Source organism: Candida margitis (genome assembly GCF_024628925.1).
Source record: "Candida margitis strain CBS 14175 chromosome Unknown scaffold4, whole genome shotgun sequence".
Lineage (NCBI taxonomy): Eukaryota > Fungi > Ascomycota > Pichiomycetes > Serinales > Debaryomycetaceae > Lodderomyces > Lodderomyces margitis.
In genome coordinates, this window is record NW_026261813.1 from 14801 (window position 1) to 37672 (window position 22872).

Here is a 22872-nt window from a genome sequence, read left to right on the forward strand (position 1 = left end):
TTTATCTATTTACGTGTGTATAGGATGTGCTGTGGTTATATTCACGCTTGGCCCAAGGTGCAGTTGTGCCCGGGCTATTAAGCTTTTGATCGACATTAGTATTTGTACTCTTGGTCTCTTCACTCGAATTGACAGGAAGCGGCTTTTTTGAAGCTACGTCAACCCAGGGATATAATTGCTCACCAAACCAAAAGTGCTGAATCACGGGAAATTTTCCAAGTACCTCCACCAAATACATTTTTAAAAGCCCCTGTCTTACTTTTGTCCATAGGAAAACGGACACATGTATATCATTCAAAATAGGACTATGCTCATTAAATGGACCTGACTTCAATTTGAATATGAATGAGATTGCATTGACATATAGATTTGACTTTTTGTATGTGTCGAGTACCTCTTTTGACAAAACGCTTCTAACAGATGGGGCAGCAGGATCGCTGCAAAATTGTGAGGCACCCAAGATATATATCAAATGAAAATGGTCGTCCAATCCCCAAACCCCATGAGAGCCAGCTGGTTCCAAATTGTAAACGAGGATCAAACGACGAACGAGATCGTAGTATTTAGAAAATAAGATCAAAAGCTCTTCTCCCGTCGGAGACTTGATGATATCATATCGCATTAAAGCCCCGACAAATGCCAAGTACGAAAGTTCATGGCCTGTGCCGTAATCTATTCGAATCTTTGATCCAAATGAACTAGCAAGGTAATACTTTGCTTCAGTTAAAAAGTCATCTATATTTAGACCTTCAGGTGGTTGTAGATTCGCCAATGAAGTCAAAACATCTCTCACCTTTTCATGCCAAGTTCTAAATGCAATATTTCCAAACCTTGTAGGTCCTGCCACAGGAGGCGTTTCATCGACTGTGCGCTCAAGATCCAGTAGCACTTTAAGCAAATGCTTCACATTCAATTGATATTTATCCACACGCAATGTAGTTGCATCTGAATTGCTTTTATTTTCTACCCCAGCATCTCTAGAGACTATAGTTGGATTTAGAACTCCTGGTGGTACTTTGACGTTTTGTACAGCCAGGATAATCTTGTTCAACGCTTGCAGTAATTCACGAAATGCTATCGACTTTTCAAAATTCTTTACGTCTGCAGTTTCAAATATCTTTTTGCTTGGTTCGGACCATTGACTCATCGTGTTTAATCTAGGTAGTTTATTTGAGATACTTTTCTGAGCCCAATCTATATTTTTGTTGTTATTAATTTTGTTGCTCTGCACGCGAGCGAGTTCCGGAAAACCAATGCATATTTATCTACGATTTCAAAGAAGAGCTGCGAGAAAGGGGTCTAGAACCACAAAACGGGGCTGCTGCAAAAGTTTTCATACAATTAAGACAATTCTTTTTTAAAGTCAAATCTATCTCTCTAGAGCCTGGTAGAATTCCTTCACTATTGGTGATGACTTTACTTTTCCAATGTCAAAATGTCTCACTTGCAATGTCTCTCTACTCACTGCTCGTGATATGGCCACGTATGCATGTCCATTTTCAAACACCCTGTTTAAATCAATCTTGACACGAGGAAGAGTCTGCCCCTGTGCTTTGTGAATTGACATAGCCCATGAGAGGAGCAAAGGCAATTGAGATCTATATGGATTCCCATCTGGTGAGTCTTCTTTTCCCATCTCAATTGGGAATTCTTGTCTATCAACAAGTACAGCTTCATCCGAACCATTTAACTTAAACAAAACCACGGGCAAAATATTGGCTGGCGACTCTAGAGCTGCCAGTTGAACAAGCAGTTCAAATTGAGTCTTTCTTTCAGACGGCACCTGTTGAAACATCATTCTCTCATTTTCATTCCACTCCTCTACCGAGCCAACTCGCGAAGTAAAGAATCTCACTTCTTTCAACATCTGGGTATCCAATTCCTCGACCGGTCCATATACTTCTAAAATTCGAAAGTAGAGCTTTTTTGTGGTGAAGAATAGAACTGTGCCTAGCGTCCCATTAACCAAATAGTCACTGATATTTTTAATATTCATTACTTGGGCTCCCTCTTTCAAAACCAACGACTCCTCGCATAATAGCTGTGCATATTGTGTCTTGTATTGTTCCCCTTTGTGACTATCTTGGGCAGAATACTTGTAGGCTTTTGATGTAAGTTGCTCCAACCTTAAACTGTTTGCTTCTGACACTTCTCTTCTAGTTGGGAACAATTGAGTAGGCTCAATTCCGTCATCATACCTTACCATTCTCGCAAGCAGCTTAAATTTCGAAACAATTTCGTTCGTCAACTCACCTGTTCTGAGTGCATTTAACATTTCGATAAGATCAGCATCACCCTTTTGTCTGAAAATTTGCTTTAATACGATATTTTTGTTAATGACTCTGGACCATGACTTTGACTGAAAGCAGAATAGAGCGGTTCTGTTTGTTGCAACTGGTGGCAATTGATAAAAGTCACCAGTGCACACAATCTGGATCCCACCAAATGGTTTATCAGATTTGCGTACCAATCTAGCCACTTGTTCCAACTTATCGAATAGTGTTCCATCAATCATGGATATTTCATCAATGATCAACACTCTTAATCTAACCCATTTATTCAACTTGTGTGAATTCTTCCTGATCATATTGGCAAGATCCAGAGCAGGTTTCAAAGCAAGGCCAACTTCCAAGAATTTGTATATGGTTTGCCCCTGAATATTACATGCAGCCATCCCAGTGGGGGCCGTTACCCCCATGTTCTCGCCATACTTACCCTTGAGAATCCTCACCAATTCACGAAGAACCACCGATTTTCCTGTACCAGCACTTCCTGTGTAGAAGACGTTGCGACCAGCAACAACCGAGTCTATAACCTTCCGTTGCTCTGCACTCAATTGGGTCCCGACGGCTGGCGAAGTCACTGGAGCCACATTTTTTGAAGTCCTTGCAATTTTATGAGCTTGGCCACCATCAAAAGTACTTAATATGTCACTATTAGTCCTCTTAAGTGAACTGGATCTAGTTTGGCTGTTGGTGGCCAGATTTGATTCTCGAAGGACATTGGGATTTCTCTGAGATGATAAGGACAGGTTCGCTCTATGTTGCAATAGCACATTTTCCAACGATGGATCTCTGAAATTTTGGATTTCCATACTCGTGTCTACCGATGTGTCAAAACTGGTATCATCACCAAAGCCATCGTCGTTATCAGTGGCACTCAAGACTGAATTTTGTCTTGTTATATTCTTGTTTTGTTTAGAGTTGTGATTAACTTTAGTGACACCGGGGCAATGAAAGCTGAATATGCTATGCTGCACTAGCGATCCCTTCTTTTTGTTCTTTATTGACATGAAATGGCCGTTAGCTCAATAGTTACAAATGGAATTTCAATTTGGTTGTAAATAAAACAAAAAAAATCAGATTAGAAGTAAAGAAAGGAATCAGATGCATCTATTGTTTAATTACCAACTTTACTATTTATTTTCTTTACTTTTTTAATATTTTTGTAGGTACTGCATATAGTAGATTTAACAAAATCGCGTCTGTATGTCTGTTTGTTTTTTTATTTTTTTCTTGAAACATTTTTTGTTCTTTCATTTGTTGTTTCGCGTTTGTAAAACTTACGACACGGCATTACATTCCTTTCTTCTTTGTTTTTTCTTTCCCTTCTTACTTAACATTGATTCACACAATATCAAAACCCTTTTTGCTAGTTAGAGATCACCCATTCAAAAATTGGATGAACCATAGAAAGCTATTTTCTGGATATTTCACTTACATTCCCCCTCCTTCCTTCCCCTCTCCTCACACAACAATCTAACCTAACAGTCTTCACATAAGGATTAAAAACCAGGGATACACACCATTAGACACATGTCAAAAGCTAATGCAAACTCTTTGCATGTGACAACAATACAGGGACAGAACGAAGCCATTGATACGTTTGAACGTGCTTCAATAAACCGGAGCAAGGTGCCCAGTAAGGAAGTTGTGGAGAAATTGTTTGAAAAGTTGCTTTCGATAAGAGCTTTCCCAGAAAAAGCCAAACTAAGTTTGAGAAATCAGTCTACTGAGCGGAAATGGGACCTTCTTTTAACAGAAAATGAATCAAATAGCTCGTTTGATTTAAATAAGATGTCCATGGCATCCATGTCGAGCATATCCCTACCGGGAAATTCCAAAAGCAGCCTGCCCAAAGTTCCTGAAACAATTTTGAAAGCTAAATCAGATAATCTACCGCCTCAATCGAAGCTGAAGATACCACCTCTTCATGCAAAGGAACACCAGCAGCATCGAGAGACTCCGATTAGTGAAGGTTCACCTGGATGGTTTGTCTGGAAACTTTTGAATAAAGACGTTGATGTTAAGAATTTGGTGCGATTGGAGAAAAATTTAGCTGAGAATAGATTATTCGACAAGGAGAACATCACATGGGTCCAAAACTTTCTTTCCATACAGGGTGAAACGGCATTAGCGGTGCACCTATCTCTGATTAGTAAAAAAGTTATCAAGTCAGACGAGGAATACAACCATGAATATCTCCTCGTCAAATGTATGAAGAATGCACTAGAAAATCAAGCATATGTTAGCCAAGTGGGCCATAGCGATGATACCCCTATTAGCAAGTCTGTTATAATATCCTCGCTAATGGGTGCACTAACGTCTACGAGAATGAGTACCAGGTTTTTGGTCACAGAAGTCTTGGTCAATTTAATGAAAAACAGACACAAAGATTTACAGGAAAATATAGTGAACCACTTGCGTAACTTGTCGTTGAGTAAAAAGAAAACTTCACACTTTAAAGCATGGTTAGAGGTTTTTGGGAGTTCGTTGAGATCGGCTAGCTGGGGAAGTAAAATAAGCGATCATTCATATTTGAAGAACTATATAACTATCACGCTTATTTTGATCAATGTTATTGTACATGCGGCTGGCCCAGCGCGTAAACGAATTGCGATCAGAAAGCAGTTTGAGGAGTCCCACTTGCTTTCAATATTTGAAACAATCAAGCAGTTTGAAGATGCTAGAATTCATCTAGAGTTAGAGAAGTACGAAAACTCGGCTAAAAGCGACGAGCAGGAGAGAAACATCAGGCAAAGTAAAACATTGCCAGCTCTTCCGAACCTCGATGATGAGTATGAATCAACATCGATGCTGACAAGTTCACATACAGCTTCAGGAGAATTCAACGAGTTGAAGAAATTCGGATTCTTTGGTCCTCAAGAGAGAAGTACGCAATTAAATGCTTCCTACGGTATACGGAAAAGCCCAGTGAAGCGAGACGCACTGGTATTAGAGGACCAAAATAGTGATGACAGCACGATGGCGCAGAAAGTATTTCTGAAAATAGCAGCTCTTGAAACTTCCCTGAACTCCCACGGGCTTATAGATAAGGTGCTTCTACTTCTAGATTGTTTACTCGAGAAAACTCCTAATCTGTATCGCGAATCTGGCGACAAGGAATTATTTTCTGCGGTGACCTTGGAAAGGTTGATAGACTCGTTGTCAACAGAATCCATTGCTCGAAGCGCGATTGCTGAAACAAAGAGCTTAAAGAAGGAATTGAAACGACAAAAGCAGTTAAACGAGACACTCTCGAAAAATGCCGAGTTGCAAGACAAAGCTGGATTAAGAGCAGAAAACGAGTCGCAATCACAAGAGATCAAGTCACTTGGTTGTCAGATTAGTTTGCTACAGCGTCAAATAAAGCAACTTGAGCAAGACAAGGCCAAGGCATTTCGAAATCGAAATGTCAATCATTCCTTTGAAGACCTCAACAGTCGAGATGAAACTGATGACGATCTGGTAGCAGATGATCGGAGCGTAAGTTCTACACACCTTCAACTTGAGAGGATTTCTGTGAACGAGACCCCGAAGAAGCACTTTCGGAAAGGACCACCTACTCCGCCTCTCCTATATTCACGTCCCAACCTATCAGCACAAAAAGTTGATTACAATGCATCACCGAAACGCACAGACAATGATCGTGATGCCAGCACTGCAACGGTTGAAACCCCCACCAAGAAAAGTAATGAACTTCTGGTGGATATTTCATTGAAGCCACAAACATTGCTGGTTCCCTCGCTGCCTCCGTCACCATCTTTTTTAGAAAGCATTGGGAAGAAGGAGAAAATATCTTCCTATTCTGGCACGGTAATCATGCCACTGGCGCCTCCACTTCCGCCATTTTTACTGAATTTGGCATCTGCAACTGCTAAAAGCACGAAAGAAGACACTAAGATAAATTCATCTGAAAAAGTTGCCATTGCAGAAGCTGCAGTGATAACAACAGTGGCAGCAGTACCTCCTCCACCACCTCCACCGCCTCCGTTACCGCCATTTGCCCTCGCACAAAGCAATGCGTCTACTTTGCTGACAACCTCAAATGGTTCTATTGGGTCAACCCCAGCTCCAGTTCCACCCCCACCTCCGCCTCCTCCACCGATTGCACTTCTTCCTCCACCAAAAGCAGAGGCAGTATCCACCGACAATGCTATTGCAAAATGTGACCCTCACGTCAGCAATGAATCCACCGACATTTCAATTAGACCCAAGGTAAAGCTAAAACAGCTACATTGGAATAAGATAAATGACATTGAAAAGACATTTTGGAATGAATTCGAGGATTCTTCCATCTCCGAAAAGCTTGCTGCGGAAGGTATATTTGAGGAAGTTGAGAAGATATTTGCGGCATCACAACCGCTGAAAAAAAGTCCAGACCTGGAAAAGAGCAGAAAGCCAAATACTGATTCCAAGGCAGCAAAAGTATCGTTCCTTTCCAGAGATTTGGCTCAGCAGTTTGGTATAAACTTGCATATGTTTGCTGGAGTGTCAGATGAGGCTCTTGTCATAAAAATTTTGCGATGTAGTCCTGAAATATTGGAAAATATTAGTGTTATTGAGTTTTTCAATAATGATGCGTTGGTTGAAGTTAGTGACAGTTTGGCAAAAAACCTTTTGCCGTATTCAAGCGACCCTCGTACTGGAAAAAAGCCTCAAAAAGACCCCAAGGAACTTGACCGAGCAGACAGATTGTACCTTGAATTATGTTTCAATCTTAAGCATTATTGGAGAGCAAGATCGAAGGCACTACTTTTCACACAGTCGTATCAGAAAGAACACCTACACTTGAAGGAAAAGTTGGATTTGGTGGATCTAGGCATCTCTTGCGTGAAAGAATCAGGTAGCTTTAAAAGTGTGTTGGGAATAATGAAGATCATGGGTAATTTCATGAATGAGCATACAAAACAAGCACGTGGTTTCAAGTTGGACTCTTTGCAAAGGCTCAAATACATGAAAGACGAACTGAATTCAATGAGCTTCCTCCATTATATGGAAAAGACAATCAGACAATCTTTCTCCGAGTATGGGTCATTTGTCGATGACTTGGAGCTTTTAACCGAGATGCAGAACGTGTCAATTGAACAATTGGAAGTTGACTGTAAAGCGATGAATAAAGAAGTGGAAATTATCAACAATTCACTTCAACATGGGAAACTAAGTCGAGAAAAGGACTTGCATCCATCTGACCGTATAATACAAACTATTACGGTTCCAATGCAGAATGCTACTAGTAGAAATGCGCTTATCCAGTCCCGCATGAAGCGAACTTTGTCAGTGTTCAAATCATTGATGGTCTATTTTGGTGAAGATCCTAATGACGCCAAAGCCAAAGATGGCTTTTTTCAAAAGATCATCACTTTTGTTACTGAATTCAAAAAGGCACACGTAGAAAATATTCAAAAAGAAGAGGAGCAGAGAGTGTACGATGCTAGGAAGAAAAGAATTGAAGATGAATCAGCAAATAAAACTCCCACCGAAGAGACTGATGAGAAGAACTTTGTCGATAGCGTTGAAGAGTCGTCAGCTGTAATCGATTCGTTATTGGAAAAGTTAAAGTCTACCTCCGAAGAGGCAAAGACCAAAAGAGAGAACCGGAGGAGCAAGATGCTAACAGTTGCATCAGAAATGGAAGTCCTGTCATCGGAATTAGACTCCGTTACCGTGGAAAACGAATATGAGAGTGTCAATAATCTCAAGCGAAGACTAACAACCAGAAAGAGTAAGCTTGGATTGTCAACTACAAATGAGCAAAGTGTTTCAAGGGCGCAAGTTATGTTGCATCAGTTGCGGACAGCTGAGGATCTTACTTTGGTTATACCCAATGACGATGTGAATAAGGAAAACATGGTAAATATAGAGAAAGAATGAATGTCCACCTGATATATTTTGTTGTATGGTTTGATAGAATATCTCACTATGGGAACTATACGTAGACAATTTGGATCAACTGTCTCGTAGTTGAGCCTATAGATTAGAAATCGAATTCTAACGGTATCTACCTTCCTTGACATAAAAAGGTTTTGTGTAACAAAGAAGACGCTATTGTTTCTTTTTTTTTGCTTTTTCTCTTTTTTTTTTTTCAATGAGTTCGACTCATTGGATAACAGTTATCGCTTTCATTCAAGGACTTAACGATAATGTTGAGATCAAGATCAACCAATACCTTCTTGAGGCTGAGAATTACCCAGCAAAGGCTATTTTCACATTCATTATTAGCATTAAATGCAACCGTGGTATCCGGAACCAAGTTGGCTGCCAAAATACGAAATGATGTTGCTGAAAAAGTTTTGCAATACAACAAAGAACATTACGGAATTGACTCTGCACCATTAGAAAAGCTAAAGTTTAAACCGTCGTTGACTATTGTTCAAGTTGGTTCAAGACCAGACTCGTCGGCATATGTGCGGTCGAAATTGAAATCGGCCGAGAAATCCAACATTAAAGCAAACCTCTTCAAGTTTGATGAGGATATTAGCCAAGATGACTTGGTCGATGAGATTGATCGTTTGAACAAGGACCCCCAGGTTCATGCCATATTAGTTCAGTTGCCTTTGCCCAAACATATTGATGAGACATTAATCACAAATTCTGTTATTACGGAAAAGGATGTCGATGGTTTCGATCACTACAATGTGGGTCAACTATCCAAAAAGGGAGGTATTCCACATTTCAAACCTTGTACACCTAATGGTATAATGGAGTTGATCAAGACCACTGGAATCAACTTGAGGGGTAAGAATGCAGTAGTCATTGGAAGATCCGATATCGTTGGTACTCCTGTTGCAACTATGTTAAGGAATGAAGATTGCACAGTTACAATCTGTCATCGTTACACCAGCAATTTGCCAGAAATTGTATCCAAGGCAGATATTATTGTTGCTGCGGTTGGGATTGCAGAATATGTTAAGTCATCTTGGGTGAAAGATGGGGCTATTGTTATTGACGTCGGTATCAACTACAAAGAGGATCCAACAGCCAAGAATGGGAGAAGATTGGTTGGTGACGTCGACTATCAAGATGTAGTTAGAAAAGCTGGGTTCATTACTCCTGTCCCTGGTGGTGTTGGGCCCATGACAGTAGCAATGTTGTGCTCGAATGTATATGATGCAGCTGTCTTGCATGCGAAGAAGGCACATGAGCACAAGTTCAAGCCTCTTCCATTAGACTTAAAGACCCCAGTTCCATCTGACATTGAGATATCGAGGGCTCAGAAGCCAAAAGTTATCACCAAAGTGGCAAAGGAGTTGGGATTATTGGACAAAGAATTGGAGCCATTTGGCCATTACAAAGCTAAAGTTGACGCTAAAGCAGTAATTGAGAGGCTTGATGCCCAAGTAGAAGGATCCGCTGATGATAAAGGATACTATGTCTTGGTTGCTGGTATAACCCCAACTCCATTGGGTGAAGGTAAATCCACCACAACTATGGGATTGGCTCAAGCACTTGGTGCTGAGTTGGGATACAACTCCATTGCTAATGTTAGACAACCTTCTATGGGTCCTACTTTTGGAGTCAAAGGAGGAGCAGCCGGAGGTGGTTATGCCCAAGTTATACCTATGGATGAATTTAACATGCACTTGACTGGTGATATACATGCCATTTCTGCTGCCCAGAATTTGCTCTGTGCTGCTGTTGATACGAGAATGTTTCACGAAGCTACATCGAAAACCATTGGTGGATTTTTCAAAAGATTGGTGCCAGCCAAAAAAGGCAAAAGAAGTTTCACACCTTCGATGTTAAAGAGGTTAGAGAAATTAGGCATTAACAAGACAAACCCTGATGACCTTACCCCAGAAGAAGTTGAAAAGTTTGCCAAGTTAGATATTGATCCAGACTCGATTACCATCAAGAGAGTGGTTGATTGCAACGACAGATTTGTGAGAGAGATTACAATTGGTGAAGGTAAGAATGAGGCTAGCAAATATTCACCAAGAAAGACAGGTATGGATATCACTGTAGCTAGTGAGTTGATGGCAATCTTGGCGCTTTCAAACTCGCTCAAGGATTTGAGACAAAGGGTTGGTAAAGTTGTTATTGGTACTCAGAAGGGAACTGGAGTAGCTATTACCGCTGAAGATATCGGAGTCGCTGGAGCAATTACAGCATTGTTGAAAGACGCTATCAAACCAAATTTAATGCAAACAGTTGAAGGAACACCAGTATTTGTGCACGCAGGTCCCTTTGCCAACATTTCCATCGGAGCTTCATCTGTCGTAGCTGATAAAGTTGCGCTAAAATTGACCTCGCCATCTAACCCAATTAATAGTGGACACCCAGGATTTGTGATTACTGAAGCTGGTTTTGATTTCACAATGGGTGGTGAACGTTTTTTCAATATTAAATGTAGGAGCTCAGAGTTAAAACCGGATACTGTTGTCTTGGTTGCTACAACTAGGGCATTGAAATTACACGGTGGTGCCCCTGATGTCAAACCAGGCCAATCCTTGCCAGCGGAATATGTTACCGAGAACTTGGAACCATTAGAAAAGGGATGTGCTAACTTGGCCAAGCAAATTTCAAACATCAAGCAGTACAATGTTCCTGTTGTTGTTGCCATCAACCAGTTTGAAACCGATTCTGATGCTGAAATTAAATTGATTGAGAAATTGGCGTTGGAAGCCGGTGCAGACTATGCAGTTCCATCTAACCATTGGGCTAAAGGTGGAATGGGTGCCAAAGAGTTGGCAGAAGCAGTTGTCAAAGCTGTTAAGCAAGCTCCACACGGAGAACAGCAATACTTGTATGATGTGAATGATTCAGTTGAAAACAAGTTGAACAAGATTGCCCAGAAGATGTATGGAGCCAAGGACATTGAGTTGTCACCATTGGCAAAGGAACAAATTGAAACTTACACCCAACAAGGTTTTGACAAGTTGCCAATATGTATTGCCAAAACACAATATTCGTTGTCTCATGACCCTGCATTGAAAGGTGTGCCAACTGGTTTTACTGTACCAATCAGGGAAGTTAGGTGTTCCGCAGGTGCAGGATATTTGTACGCATTGGCTGCAGAGATTATGACGATTCCCGGATTACCTACGCATGCCGGTTTCATGAATGTTGAAGTTAATGAAGATGGAGAGATTGAAGGTTTGTTTTGATTGGGTGTTGCTTTAACTATATAGATTTAATAGACATGTAAACAGTACCACTATTGGTAGGTCTTTGGATCTTCAATGCTCTTGTCTCCATTAGCAATGTCATAGCTCTTGCCAAATGTGTCCTTAAATCCGAGAGTATCAAAGAGGACCTGGGCAACATCTGCCCTGGTGATAGTTCCATAGTCGTCGTTGGGGCTCTGTACGATCCTGATCTTGCCTTTAGGTGAATCGTCGGTCAAAATGGTAGGTTTGACAATAGTGTAATCCAACTTGTCGCCAAATTCATCAACCAAAATACGGTCAGCATAGTGCTTGGCAATATAGTAGTTTCTAAGTCCTGACTTCAACCCAGCCTCACGGTTTTCAGCAAACAATGCACTAACAATGACCAATCTTCTGACTTTGGCCTCAACAGTAGCTTCAAAAGCTTTAACCACTCCATCCAAATCAACTTGCAATAAATTCTTTCCAGCAGAACCAACAGTTAGGACCACAGCATCGTGTCCTTTAATATTTTTTGCCAAGTCTGAAACTGAAGCATCTGCAAGATCTAATTTAGCTGAAGTGATGTTGGAACCACCGGATGAAATTTCCTTGATAGTTGCTGCTTGCTCGTCATTTCTAACTACTGCAGTGGCATTGACACTCAGCTTGGCAATTAACTTTATCAAATGTTGGCCCACTTTACCATGTGCACCAAAGACGATTAAATTCTTAAATGTTGACATTATTATTTTTGTTTCTTCTGTTGCTAAAACAATTGAGTTGGAAATTCGTGGAAGAAATTCGTCTGTATTTATAATCAAGAGGAGATTTTGTGGCAGATCCCTTAAAGTTGCGCTTTGCAACCACACTTTCTTTTTGCTGACAAACTCTGGAATAAAAAAACTACTACTACTACTACTTTGCCCGAAAGCTACAAATTATTACTTAGTTCTAATGATACAATTCTGTTATCTTCTATTTATACTTATTATATTACAGATATATACACCTAAATGGGTAATGAATGTCTTTTCATTCAATGAATGTGTGCTGCCAGTTTATTGATTGAGTTTTGTGCTGGGGAAAGAGGTTTGGAACTGTTGATGGAGTTTGGAGTACTTTTTCGTTCCGACTGTGGACGCTTTTGCACCTGCTGATTGGGAGAAGATGACTGTGCGTGCTCGTTGTGGGGTTGATTATTCAATTGTTTGTGTTGAACTTGGGCTTGAACTTGTGCTTGTGCCTGAGCTTGTCTATTTGCAAATTGTTGTTGTTGTAGTGCTCTCATCCGCGCCAGATGCAAAAAGGATTGCTGCTTTTGTTGAATTGATTCCTTCAAAAGTCCATACGATTTGGAAAGTAACATCGATCCAAATCTGATTGCCTGTGTGTCGTCACTGATATTATTGAGCTTAGAAGGATCGAGACTGAATGGATCAAGGGCTCCTTTCTGGGACTCCAGCAAATCAGTATCATACTTCCATCTTGACCTCAATCGTTTCCACTCATCTACTTTGCTGTCGTAGACATTTGTCACTTCTTCTTCACCCTCGCAAATTTCAGAAAAGTCTAAAAACTCGTCAGCAACATCAGGGGTAGTTTGACCACGTCTATCAAGAAACACTCTGCCTCCTCTACCAACACGTTTTCGTAGTCTCAAGATTGGTTCTGATAACTTGGCATTCTCGTCGGCTTCCCTTGCTGCATTAACGGTGCTCTCCTTGGCAAACCCGTGTGTATAATGATCAAAGTTGTTATTTTCAATGTCTTGCAACAACTGGGCAATATAGCTTGGGGAGTTGAATTTGTTATTGGTAAACTTCTCCTGTAGAAGCGCTGAGGTATGAGGGAAGGCTTTTGTAGGTATTAACTCACCATTGGAACCTTTAAACGTGCGAACTCCTGGTATTGATTTGTTGTCTTCTATTAAAGTCTTCAATGGATCACTTAAATAATTTGAAGTGTTGAATTGATGAAAATTAGTAGCAGCAATAGACGAATACGGAATGTGGTTCGACTCAACCAATTTATCGTTGGTGGATATGTCAAAGAACGGTTCATAAGGATCGTCAGTAACATTGACAAACCCTCTATCTTGTTCTTTTCGTTTACGAAGCTTGTCCAACACAGCTCGTCTGATGGTCTCGTTCTTCTCCCTCAAAACTAATGAGACAGTAACAAGATCCATATCTGGAATCTTGGACGGTGGCAACTTGACATAAGGTTGGTTTGTGGATGTTCCGTCTCTTTGGTTCTGCTGGCTCGCATTTTGCTGTTGCAAGATGTGTTGTTGTTGTTGTTGTTGTTGTTGTTGTTGTTGCTGGGCTCTTGCAGCTTGCTCTTGTTCTTGTTTCCTCTTTTCCTTTTTCTTTTCTTTCTCCTCCTCGTCTTCTTTGGGTTTGATGATTCTTCTTTTCTTATGTGGAAAGAACAAATAATCGTCGCCCTTGATTCCAAGCTCTCTCTTGATAGACTTCGCCTCTGAACGAACTTTGAATATGTCAAATTCAGCCTGCAAATTTCGTAAATTCAAAATTTCTCGTTCACAAACGCCCATTACCAAGTCGCGTGCACGATGAAGTGATTTCTGTAGCAAACGAATACGCTCTGCACCAACTGTGTCAGCCCTTCTTGTCTTACGCGCTTGCCTAAACTCACGTCTTCTAAAACAGACGTACGGATCATTCTCATTATCTTTTTCATTTGCATTGGGGTCCTCAAATCGAAGGGTTGGATGAATCGATCGTCCCTTTCTCTCAATTTTTCTCTTTGACCAATGGTCGTATACTGCTCTTCCGAAAAGTTCAAATAATTTAGGAATCGGCCGCACTTGTGTTGTATGCTCCTGGTCTCTATCAAAAAGGGTTGTGAATGGTTTGTAATTAATTTCCTTTGAGAGCCTCTCTTTTAGGGTTGTTGTGGATAGGTATTCCAAATTTCCACCGCTGGATTCAATGTACGGGTTGCTGGTTTTTATTGTGCTTTCAAATTGATTGATAATATACTTTGACATTTCCTCGTATGACAATATATTCGACGGATCCATCGACAAAAAGGGTTGTCTAGTCTCAATTGTTTTTTCCAATCGGTCACAAATCGTTTCAAATTCGAGCTCGGTACACTTTCCCAGGTCATCTTGTTTCCTTTTTCCTGTTGGTTGAATTTTGGAAAGAACTTCTCGATAAAAAACTTCATCCTCTTCGTCCATGTTGTATTCAACGCCAACGGTATCCTCCACAGTGGCACTAAATTTAATGTATGTCTCTGGCTCATTAAACTTCTGATCCTTATAATACTTTGAAGCCTCATGCCAGATTTTAGAAGCATCCGGTGTCGGTATATACACTTCGTTTGCTTTCCCAGAACTTGCGCTCGATAACGCTTTCTGAGCCGCATTGATTACCTTTTGCAAGTGTACTTCTTCCTCCTCATTTTTATCGACACCCGTTTCAACTGCGTGAACATCACGCGCTGGTTGTCCTATATTATTTGAATGTAGATGATGCACCTGACTCGGCTCCAACTCAGAGCCATCTAGTGTCGGTAGATCACTCTGTTTATAGATGGACAACGGTTGTTTAACCGATATTTTTCGTTGACGAAACCGAGCACCAGCGGCATGTTGATTGGCTTTGCTATCATTTTTTGCAGGTGGTATTGCCATTGCCAGGACACAATACCCTTTACTCTATGACAAGTCCTGACTACTAATCCGGTGTGCTTTTTCGAAGGTTGGGCTGGCGATCTTTAACTGGCCCAGCAAAAGTTGGAAAATCAATCTTTACGCGCCTTGACTATTGGTGTGTGGGTGTTTTCGTGTTGACTTTGGAAAAAGAAAAAAAAATCTTTTTTTAATGTCGAACTCTTTTGTCCAATGAAAATTGACGAACAGGGGGGCGATGGCAAAAATATAAAGTCTTGCTCCATTCAGTGAACATGCGTCAACCACAGGCTAAAATTGACGGCAGGGGGTTTGTAGGTGGTTTTAGTATAGAATGAGCTCTATTTGGCTAATGGATTGCCGGTGTAAATGATGGATTTGCCAATGTGGTTATCTATCTCCGTTCTGAAAATAGTTGTCGAAGTAAAAATTGGATACAGACTCAAAGCACTGTCTGTAATTGATTCGCTGTCGTGGACAAAAAAAACAAAAAAAAATAAATTGTAACGATTTGTGTTATAATTTACAAATGCGGAATCACATGCGGCTTTTTGATTAATACAGTGAATAGGGTAAGTTGGCAGTTGGTGGTGCTTTGAATAAGGAAAAGAACATGTTCTGTGTAGAGGAAGGCATGCTGTTATATCGTAAGGGCCGTCGTGTTGGAAAACGAGGAAAAGTATGCAATGCCAATCCCTTTAAACCTGACGAAGTCAAGTTGCTGCAAGGATCAATCCAAGCATGTGGATTATTGTGCTAGACAAAGCATCCAATAGCTCAATATATGAGCTTGTTGTGGAGGTGGAGCATAGAGCCTCAAATGAACTGGATTGTCATTCTCTAAATTTCTGGCCTCTAGATACTCTTCCATTATTCAGGTTCACAGAAGCCACGTGCGGTTTCTCTTGTAAGATTGTATTTAGTATCGTACACATTTGATTAAAACCTATTTGGAATGGTTGCACATGTTCTGGATGCTTGCCTTTCTGTCCACTATTGTGTCCACTGTTGAGCAGATTTCTAAAAGATGAGGTGTTCTTTGATCGCCTCAAAGGCAAACTATGATAGCCTTTATCAGCAGTTGTTTGATGAAACACGGCACTACTCGTGTATTTCGAACCAATCTCAAGATATGTGTAACATCATGGTGTTGTGTGTGCAAGCAGGAAGCTCCGTTCTAATTTTATTTTGTAAAGAAATAATTGGCCCCTGTTTTAGCGAAAATGTTTTGTGGTGAAAGTCAACTTTGCATCTCGTAACTGTTAGTATCCAATATACAGGAACACCATTGGGGCGGATAATATACCAATTTGATCACACTTCGATATTGTGCAGAATAATCAGTTGAATTTACTCAAGTGGATTCGTAAGCGCATACGTTTCGATTACAGAAGTTGATGCTACACAAGTACCCAGATAATTTCATAACCCGAAGAAATTGTACTTGACTTCGAAATACACTCACATGCAATATCGGAGTTTGGCCGTTGATATTACAAACTTGTCTTTAGAATGTAGCCAATTGCAATCGCAGTATGCGTGCTGGTAATGACAACACGATGTATCAAAATACGGACCAAACATCACATCGGGTTAATTGTATATTCTGTACGTTTTTGCCCCATGCATGGAAAACATTTACCACAAGTAGTTTGAATAAAAATTAAAATGACACAGAGATAATGAACCGAGCATTTTATCTGCCATTGAACCTCGGTGAAAAAGAGAAAAAAAATAAAACAAAAAAAAAACAAAATAGAGAAAGAGAAATCAGAAAAACCCGATTTATCGTAAGTTTAATTTTCACCAAGTGGGGTGGAGACGATAGGTAAGGGCAAGTAGTCACAAGAGAGCTAGAAAAGACTGAGACCATTATTTAGTGCACCTCAGCATCCCCATTACGCAATGCAGGTCCAGTTTTATCAAATGTAGGGGTTCTCTCTCAAACAACTCTCACCTTTGATAACACAAAAGTCCCCCATATCTTTTTTTTTGTTTGTTTCTGTTTTATACAACAATTATTAACACCCCCAATTTGAATTTTTCAATAAATAAATATTTCTTATGATTTAAATTTTTGGGGTTTTAATATATAAAAACACGCAAAAATCTCTTTCTCCATATATCATACTGCATTTTTCTTTCCATTTGGTCCATCTTTGCTATTCATTTGCATCATTGTATTCATCTCCGATTCGTTTTTAGCACATTTTTGCACAACTACAATCCTTATACAAATATATACATTCCAAATCGTGCTTATTCATTTTCATTGGTACATATCAAAAAAATAAAAAACACTCAAACTTTCATTACATTTTCTTATAACTATTCATAATGGACGACGTTGATTCAGTATTGGTAGATAATGTCAAATCGTTTGCCTCCGGTGGATTTGGTGGTATTTGTGCTGTCTTGACTGGACACCCCTTTGACTTGGTCAAGGTTAGATTACAAACTGGGTTGTACAATTCATCTGTACAGTGTGTCAAGGAGACAATTGCCAAAGATGGGTTGAGAGGTCTTTATCGTGGTGTGTTGCCACCATTGTTGGGGGTTACACCTATGTTTGCAGTGTCATTCTGGGGTTACGATGTTGGTAAGAAATTGGTTGGTTCCTTCACTGGTAAAGCAATTGAGCAATTTACAATTGGCGATATCTCAACTGCCGGTTTCATCAGTGCTATTCCAACTACTCTAGTTGCTGCTCCTTTTGAAAGAGTCAAGGTTATGATGCAAATTCAAGAAGGTGCAAAATCTAAAGGCATGGGTGGTGTTGTAGTCGAAATGTACAAGACAGGTGGTATTAGATCGATCTTTAAGGGTTCGGCAGCTACATTGGCAAGAGACGGTCCAGGTTCTGCATTATATTTCGCTACTTACGAATATTTGAAGAAGGAATTGTCAACTCCTGGAAAGGATTTGTCCATTTTTGCTATTATGACTGCAGGTGGTTTCGCAGGTGTTGCCATGTGGTTGGGTGTTTTCCCTATTGATACCATCAAGTCCACGCAACAATCGTCGAATGTACCTGTTTCAATTGCCCAAACTACGAGAAACATTTACGCAAAGGGTGGTATCAAAGCTTTCTTCCCCGGTGTTGGTCCTGCCTTGGCTAGATCATTCCCTGCCAACGCTGCCACCTTCTTGGGTGTTGAACTTGCCAAGAACGCCTTGGACAAGATTGTATAGGTATAGACTAATTATACAGGCGTATTTATTGAAAAAAATATAAAAACTGTGCTTCTGCTTATATACTGTGTGCAAACCTTCGATTTTTTTGCGTGCGCAACGTTCAAAAAATGTTGGTTGATAATGAATTTTTCTCAGTTTTCAAGTCAACGAGAGATTGTTAGTCAAAACGTCAATTCTACTGATAGAACGATTGGTCGCAGCGTCCATCAACAGGATAAACGATATAGAACATATTTCAAAATGGCATTACTGGACGAACAAGTATGTTTGGAAGCCAATCCGTATTGTATTAAATGGGAAGTTTACTAACGCAATTACTAGGTGAAATCCGAGCTTAGCAAAATGCAAGCCTTCATCGAGAAGGAAGCTAAGGAAAAAGCCAAGGAAATCAAGTTGAAAGCAGATGAAGAGTATGAAATTGAAAAGGCTTCAACAGTGAGATTGGAAACGTCTGCCATTGATGCCACCTACGAACAAAAATTGAAAAAAGCAAGCTTGGCTCAACAAATTACCAAGTCGACAATTGGTAACAAGACCAGGTTGAAAATCCTTGGTGAGAAGGACCAAATTTTGAATCAGATATTTGACGACGCTGAAAAGGAGTTGCATAATATCACCAAAGATAAGGCCAAGTACAAGCCTGTTTTGGTTGGATTAATCGAAGAAGGTATTTTGACTTTGTTAGAAAGCAAAGTATCTGTCAAGGTAAGAGAAGCCGATGTCGAACTTGCGAAAGAGGCCGCAAAGGAAGCGTCTAAAAACTACGATGAGAAAACTAAGCAAAAAGTTGACGTCTCAATTGATGAGAAAGATTTCTTGAGCAAGGATATTGCTGGTGGAGCTATTATTGTGAATGGTACCGGTAAAATTGAGGTTGTAAACACCTTGGAGGAGAGATTGAAGATATTGCAAGAAGAAGCCTTACCTGCCATCAGACTAGAATTATTTGGACCTTCGCCTACAAGAAAGTTTTTTGATTAAGTTATCTTCTCTTTTGTTTACTTCTTTATACACTTCAATTAAGATAAATCTTTAACCCGAAAATGCTGGAACTTGTAGAGGATTCGTGTGAAAGGACAGATAGTGGCAAACAAATCAGCTTTGGAACTTGTAGAGATTCGTGGTGTGTCAGAAAAAGAAACTTGAATTTGGTCCTTTAGTCGCATCGGTTTTGCTGCGCGACAATCTCTTCACACATGAAAACCCAAGCCTTGGTAGATAACCAGTGCTTTTTATCCTCCACTTCATGCACCGAGTATTCCAACAACAGCTACCTAGGTCTAGTCTTCTCTTCCGAAGACCCAAACTACATTGCCATCCACTAACGACGTTCACTAAAGGACACATTCCCTTGAACACAAGTCTTTCTGAACCAACACTCGACAGAAAAGCACACAATGATCAGCATGTGATACTAAGTAAGTTGAAGCCGATACAGCCAAGTGATGTATACGTATCATGCACAGTATTTGATTCGAAAGGTAATATCACTGCCGTGTCCAAAAAATATCCCAAGATGCTATTCTTGAAGGAGAACCACCTATTTCCACGAGATTTGCGAAAGATTGATACCTCATCTATTGATGTCATACCGACTATTATGATACGGCCGTCAAATGCCATCCTTGTCAACTTGTTGTATATAAAAGCCATAATAAAGAAAAATTCGGTCATGGTGTTTGACACATCGAATAGCGAAGTGGCGACCAAATTGGGCATATTGATGTATGATTTAGAAATGAAGTTGAAATCGTCGTCAAATTCGACATCCATGCCATATGAATTCAGAGCATTGGAGCTGATCTTGGTTAGTGTAATGAGCTATTTGGAGGCGGAAATAAAGACCTACATTTCAAGTTGTGGCATGATATTGGGCGAACTAGAGAATCAAGTCGACCGAAAGAAATTACAAGAGCTTTTAATACGACTGAAGCAGTTGTCTAGTTTCCACCAGAAGGCATTGTTAATTAGAGATGTCTTGGAGGAGTTGTTGGAGAATGATGAAGATTTGGCAGGAATGTATTTAAGTAAACCGAAAGTGCCGGGACATGAAGAAGAAGAGAGTTATGAGGATTTAGAAATGATCTTGGAGAGTTATTATAGACAATGTGATGAATGCGTCCAACAAGCAGGCAGTTTGTTGAATGACATTAGAGCAACTGAGGAGATTGTAAATATCATTCTCGACGCCAATAGAAACTCCCTTATGCTATTTGAATTGAAGGTTACTGTTTACACTTTGGGTATAACTGTTGCAACTTTAATACCTGCCTTTTACGGAATGAATTTGAAAAATTATATCGAAGATTCGAATTTGGGGTTTGCAGCAGTTGTGGTGTTTTCTCTAATACAAGGTGGAATTATAACCTGGTACAATTTCAAAAAGTTGCACAAGGTTCAAAAGCTCACAATGATGGGAACCAATGATACCTCAATGAATGTGTCGTCCATGTATTCTTCGACAATTAGGAAAAACAGTCTGTTCCTACGCCGATTAATATTCGGTTCCGGTACGTACAGGAGAAAGAATTTCGACCGACCTACGAAACGAGAGAAGGACGTTATTTGGAGAATGATTAATGATGATAGACCAAGATATTAGGGTGTATAGACATTTACTCTTTTGTTTTTTTGTTTTGTTTTGTTTTAATTCTTTTGTAAATAGTCTATTTAATCGGATTCTACTTCATCCTCGGCTGAGTCGGACTTGTTTACAACTTGTCCATCTTCATTTTCATCTGCATCTTCACTCTCATTGATATAAGCAGGCAAGTCTTCGTTTTCATCTGGCTCGGCAATTTCAGTTGTAGTCACAGTCCCACTCACATCATTGTCGTCATCATCATCATCAAATTTCTTGTGTTTACCTGTTGGTTGGGAGCTGTTCTTTTCTTTATAAACGGGCTGAGCATTTCGTTCTTCGCCAGGTGTAATCAAAGTACCTTCTACACTGACAACTCTTCCAGTGGTGTACACATTCTTGACAGTGAATTTCAATTTACCATCAACTTTTTGTCCGTTTTCATCACTCCAGTAGCCATAAGTCTTTTTATCATCAGTTCCACCTACTTCATCTTGTTGACTATTTGTAAAAGTCCATCCCATGGGGATATTGAATTTCTTTATGGATGCATTAAAAACATCGCAGATTAACAATCCCAAATGTGACGGAGTTTGGATGAAAATGTCTCCTTCCAATACATCACCTACGCTTGGACTCCAAATTAAAAACTGCACGTCGACCCAAAGGAATGTAAATGGGGAAGAACCTTCGATTTTAGCAAGGTTTTGGTCCTGTGCCTCAGACTGCAACGATATGTTTGAGTAAGATAGTATGACTCCTTTTAACTTTGGATGAAACCTCATCACTAGTGGATCTAGATGTTGTTGTTTGATTCCTAGGATGGGGTCATTGATGAATGCAGGTGCCAATGAAACATAAAGCGAGGTGGAAACAGTCTTGAAGCATTCTGATAGTTGCGTATCCAGGTTGACGGGATTTTTAGACTTGACAGTCTTTGATCTTTTTGCAGATGCTGAATTATTATGGTCTGTATTCTTTCTCTTCGCCTCTGACATTGCACAATTAGTATCTATTGCAAGTAATACTTCTGATCTAAATTGTCTATAAAGTCTATGTAGATGATCTTCAAAGTTTTTGTGCGCAATAAATTTTTCTTTTTCTTTTTTTTTTTTCTTTAGGTCTTCCAGATGAGATGATACCTTTCACTCTTTTACACCTTTTACTACGATAGGAATCATACCTCCTGTAGGAATGGTGAATTTTCTGTGACCAATGACTGTGATGAATGCTCTAATGGTTCCTGCATGGGAAGTTATACTGATGATGTCATTCTCGTCCTTTTCAAAGATATTTTGCAACACATCATGGACTCTAGCAAATTGCTCGTGTAGATGCTCTCTTCTTGGATAAACATACTCTTTAAAAAGTTTGTCATCTTCTTCAAAGTCTTCCGAAAACACAAGATTGGGGAATCTGGCACGAAGCTGACTCTTGGTTGAGCGTTTATGGCAGAGGTGCAATCCAATAGTTTCTCGCAAATTTTCCACCACTAATGGGTTCGTATTGGGCCAAGTGATATTGTGCGTTTTAATTGATCGCTGAAGTGGAGATACGTAGAAGGATTTCGGATACGGGGCTCCTTTCTCCAACTGGGTGCTCCAAACATTGTGATTCTCCCACGCCTGCTTGATTCCCAATTCCGTCAAATCAGCATCAGGGCCCCATGTAATTTCACCATCAGTGCCCAAGAATCGCCATTTGCTGTACCATTCCTCTTTGGTATATTTGCGTCCAGCAACATTTGCCCACCCTTGTCCATGCCGAGCAAAGAAAATTAGCTTGTATTGGACATTGGAAGATGCAGACGCATTCAATTCATTTATTTTCTCAACTATGGATTCCCAAGGTTTCTGTATGCCTAAATCTTCTTCGGTGTATCTAAACTCCATGTCATTTGTGTCTGGTGAAGATTGTTTGAAGAAGCCTTGTTGTGGAGAAAACTTCCATACGGGAGCCAGCGAGTACCGCTCGGTGATTAACCGGTGATATAATGCATCCTGATCAATATCACCATGCGCATCATGGTAATCGTTACTATTGGGAACTAATAACGACATGAGG

At 40.1% G+C, this 22872-nt stretch overlaps 10 protein-coding genes across 10 annotated transcripts; 5 read left to right on the forward strand and 5 right to left on the reverse strand. All coding sequences in view use genetic code 12, as the record gives it.

The window, feature by feature from the left end:
- Window position 1: 1 nt before the first annotated feature.
- On the reverse strand, window positions 2–1147 carry RRD1 (peptidylprolyl isomerase; the record flags this gene model as incomplete). The annotated part of the gene is made up of 1 exon (XM_051814918.1): window positions 2–1147. One exon carries the CDS (start codon window positions 1145–1147, stop codon window positions 2–4), a length of 1146 nt encoding a protein of 381 aa, XP_051671449.1.
- A 222-nt stretch (window positions 1148–1369) lies between these two features.
- CANMA_002809 (uncharacterized protein) lies at window positions 1370–3292 on the reverse strand (the record flags this gene model as incomplete). The annotated part of the gene is made up of 1 exon (XM_051814919.1): window positions 1370–3292. The coding sequence occupies one exon, from the start codon at window positions 3290–3292 to the stop codon at window positions 1370–1372; it is 1923 nt and encodes a 640-aa protein (XP_051671450.1).
- Window positions 3293–3815: 523 nt separating this feature from the next.
- Window positions 3816–8153, forward strand: BNR1 (Bnr1p; the record flags this gene model as incomplete). Its single annotated transcript, XM_051814920.1, has 1 exon — window positions 3816–8153. One exon carries the CDS (start codon window positions 3816–3818, stop codon window positions 8151–8153), a length of 4338 nt encoding a protein of 1445 aa, XP_051671451.1.
- A 269-nt stretch (window positions 8154–8422) lies between these two features.
- MIS12 (Mis12p) lies at window positions 8423–11386 on the forward strand (the record flags this gene model as incomplete). Its single annotated transcript, XM_051814921.1, has 1 exon — window positions 8423–11386. The coding sequence occupies one exon, from the start codon at window positions 8423–8425 to the stop codon at window positions 11384–11386; it is 2964 nt and encodes a 987-aa protein (XP_051671452.1).
- Window positions 11387–11436: 50 nt separating this feature from the next.
- On the reverse strand, window positions 11437–12114 carry CANMA_002812 (uncharacterized protein; the record flags this gene model as incomplete). Its single annotated transcript, XM_051814922.1, has 1 exon — window positions 11437–12114. One exon carries the CDS (start codon window positions 12112–12114, stop codon window positions 11437–11439), a length of 678 nt encoding a protein of 225 aa, XP_051671453.1.
- A 293-nt stretch (window positions 12115–12407) lies between these two features.
- On the reverse strand, window positions 12408–15035 carry EPL1 (Epl1p; the record flags this gene model as incomplete). The annotated part of the gene is made up of 1 exon (XM_051814923.1): window positions 12408–15035. One exon carries the CDS (start codon window positions 15033–15035, stop codon window positions 12408–12410), a length of 2628 nt encoding a protein of 875 aa, XP_051671454.1.
- A 2334-nt stretch (window positions 15036–17369) lies between these two features.
- Window positions 17370–18224, forward strand: CRC1 (carnitine:acyl carnitine antiporter; the record flags this gene model as incomplete). Its single annotated transcript, XM_051814924.1, has 1 exon — window positions 17370–18224. One exon carries the CDS (start codon window positions 17370–17372, stop codon window positions 18222–18224), a length of 855 nt encoding a protein of 284 aa, XP_051671455.1.
- A 243-nt stretch (window positions 18225–18467) lies between these two features.
- Window positions 18468–19208, forward strand: VMA4 (H(+)-transporting V1 sector ATPase subunit E; the record flags this gene model as incomplete). The annotated part of the gene is made up of 2 exons (XM_051814925.1): window positions 18468–18488; window positions 18549–19208. 2 exons carry the CDS (start codon window positions 18468–18470, stop codon window positions 19206–19208), a joined length of 681 nt encoding a protein of 226 aa, XP_051671456.1.
- Window positions 19209–19473: 265 nt separating this feature from the next.
- MRS2 (Mrs2p) lies at window positions 19474–20829 on the forward strand (the record flags this gene model as incomplete). Its single annotated transcript, XM_051814927.1, has 1 exon — window positions 19474–20829. One exon carries the CDS (start codon window positions 19474–19476, stop codon window positions 20827–20829), a length of 1356 nt encoding a protein of 451 aa, XP_051671457.1.
- Window positions 20830–20897: 68 nt separating this feature from the next.
- CANMA_002817 (PMU2) lies at window positions 20898–22868 on the reverse strand (the record flags this gene model as incomplete). The annotated part of the gene is made up of 2 exons (XM_051814928.1): window positions 20898–21778; window positions 21992–22868. 2 exons carry the CDS (start codon window positions 22866–22868, stop codon window positions 20898–20900), a joined length of 1758 nt encoding a protein of 585 aa, XP_051671458.1.
- Window positions 22869–22872: the final 4 nt, after the last annotated feature.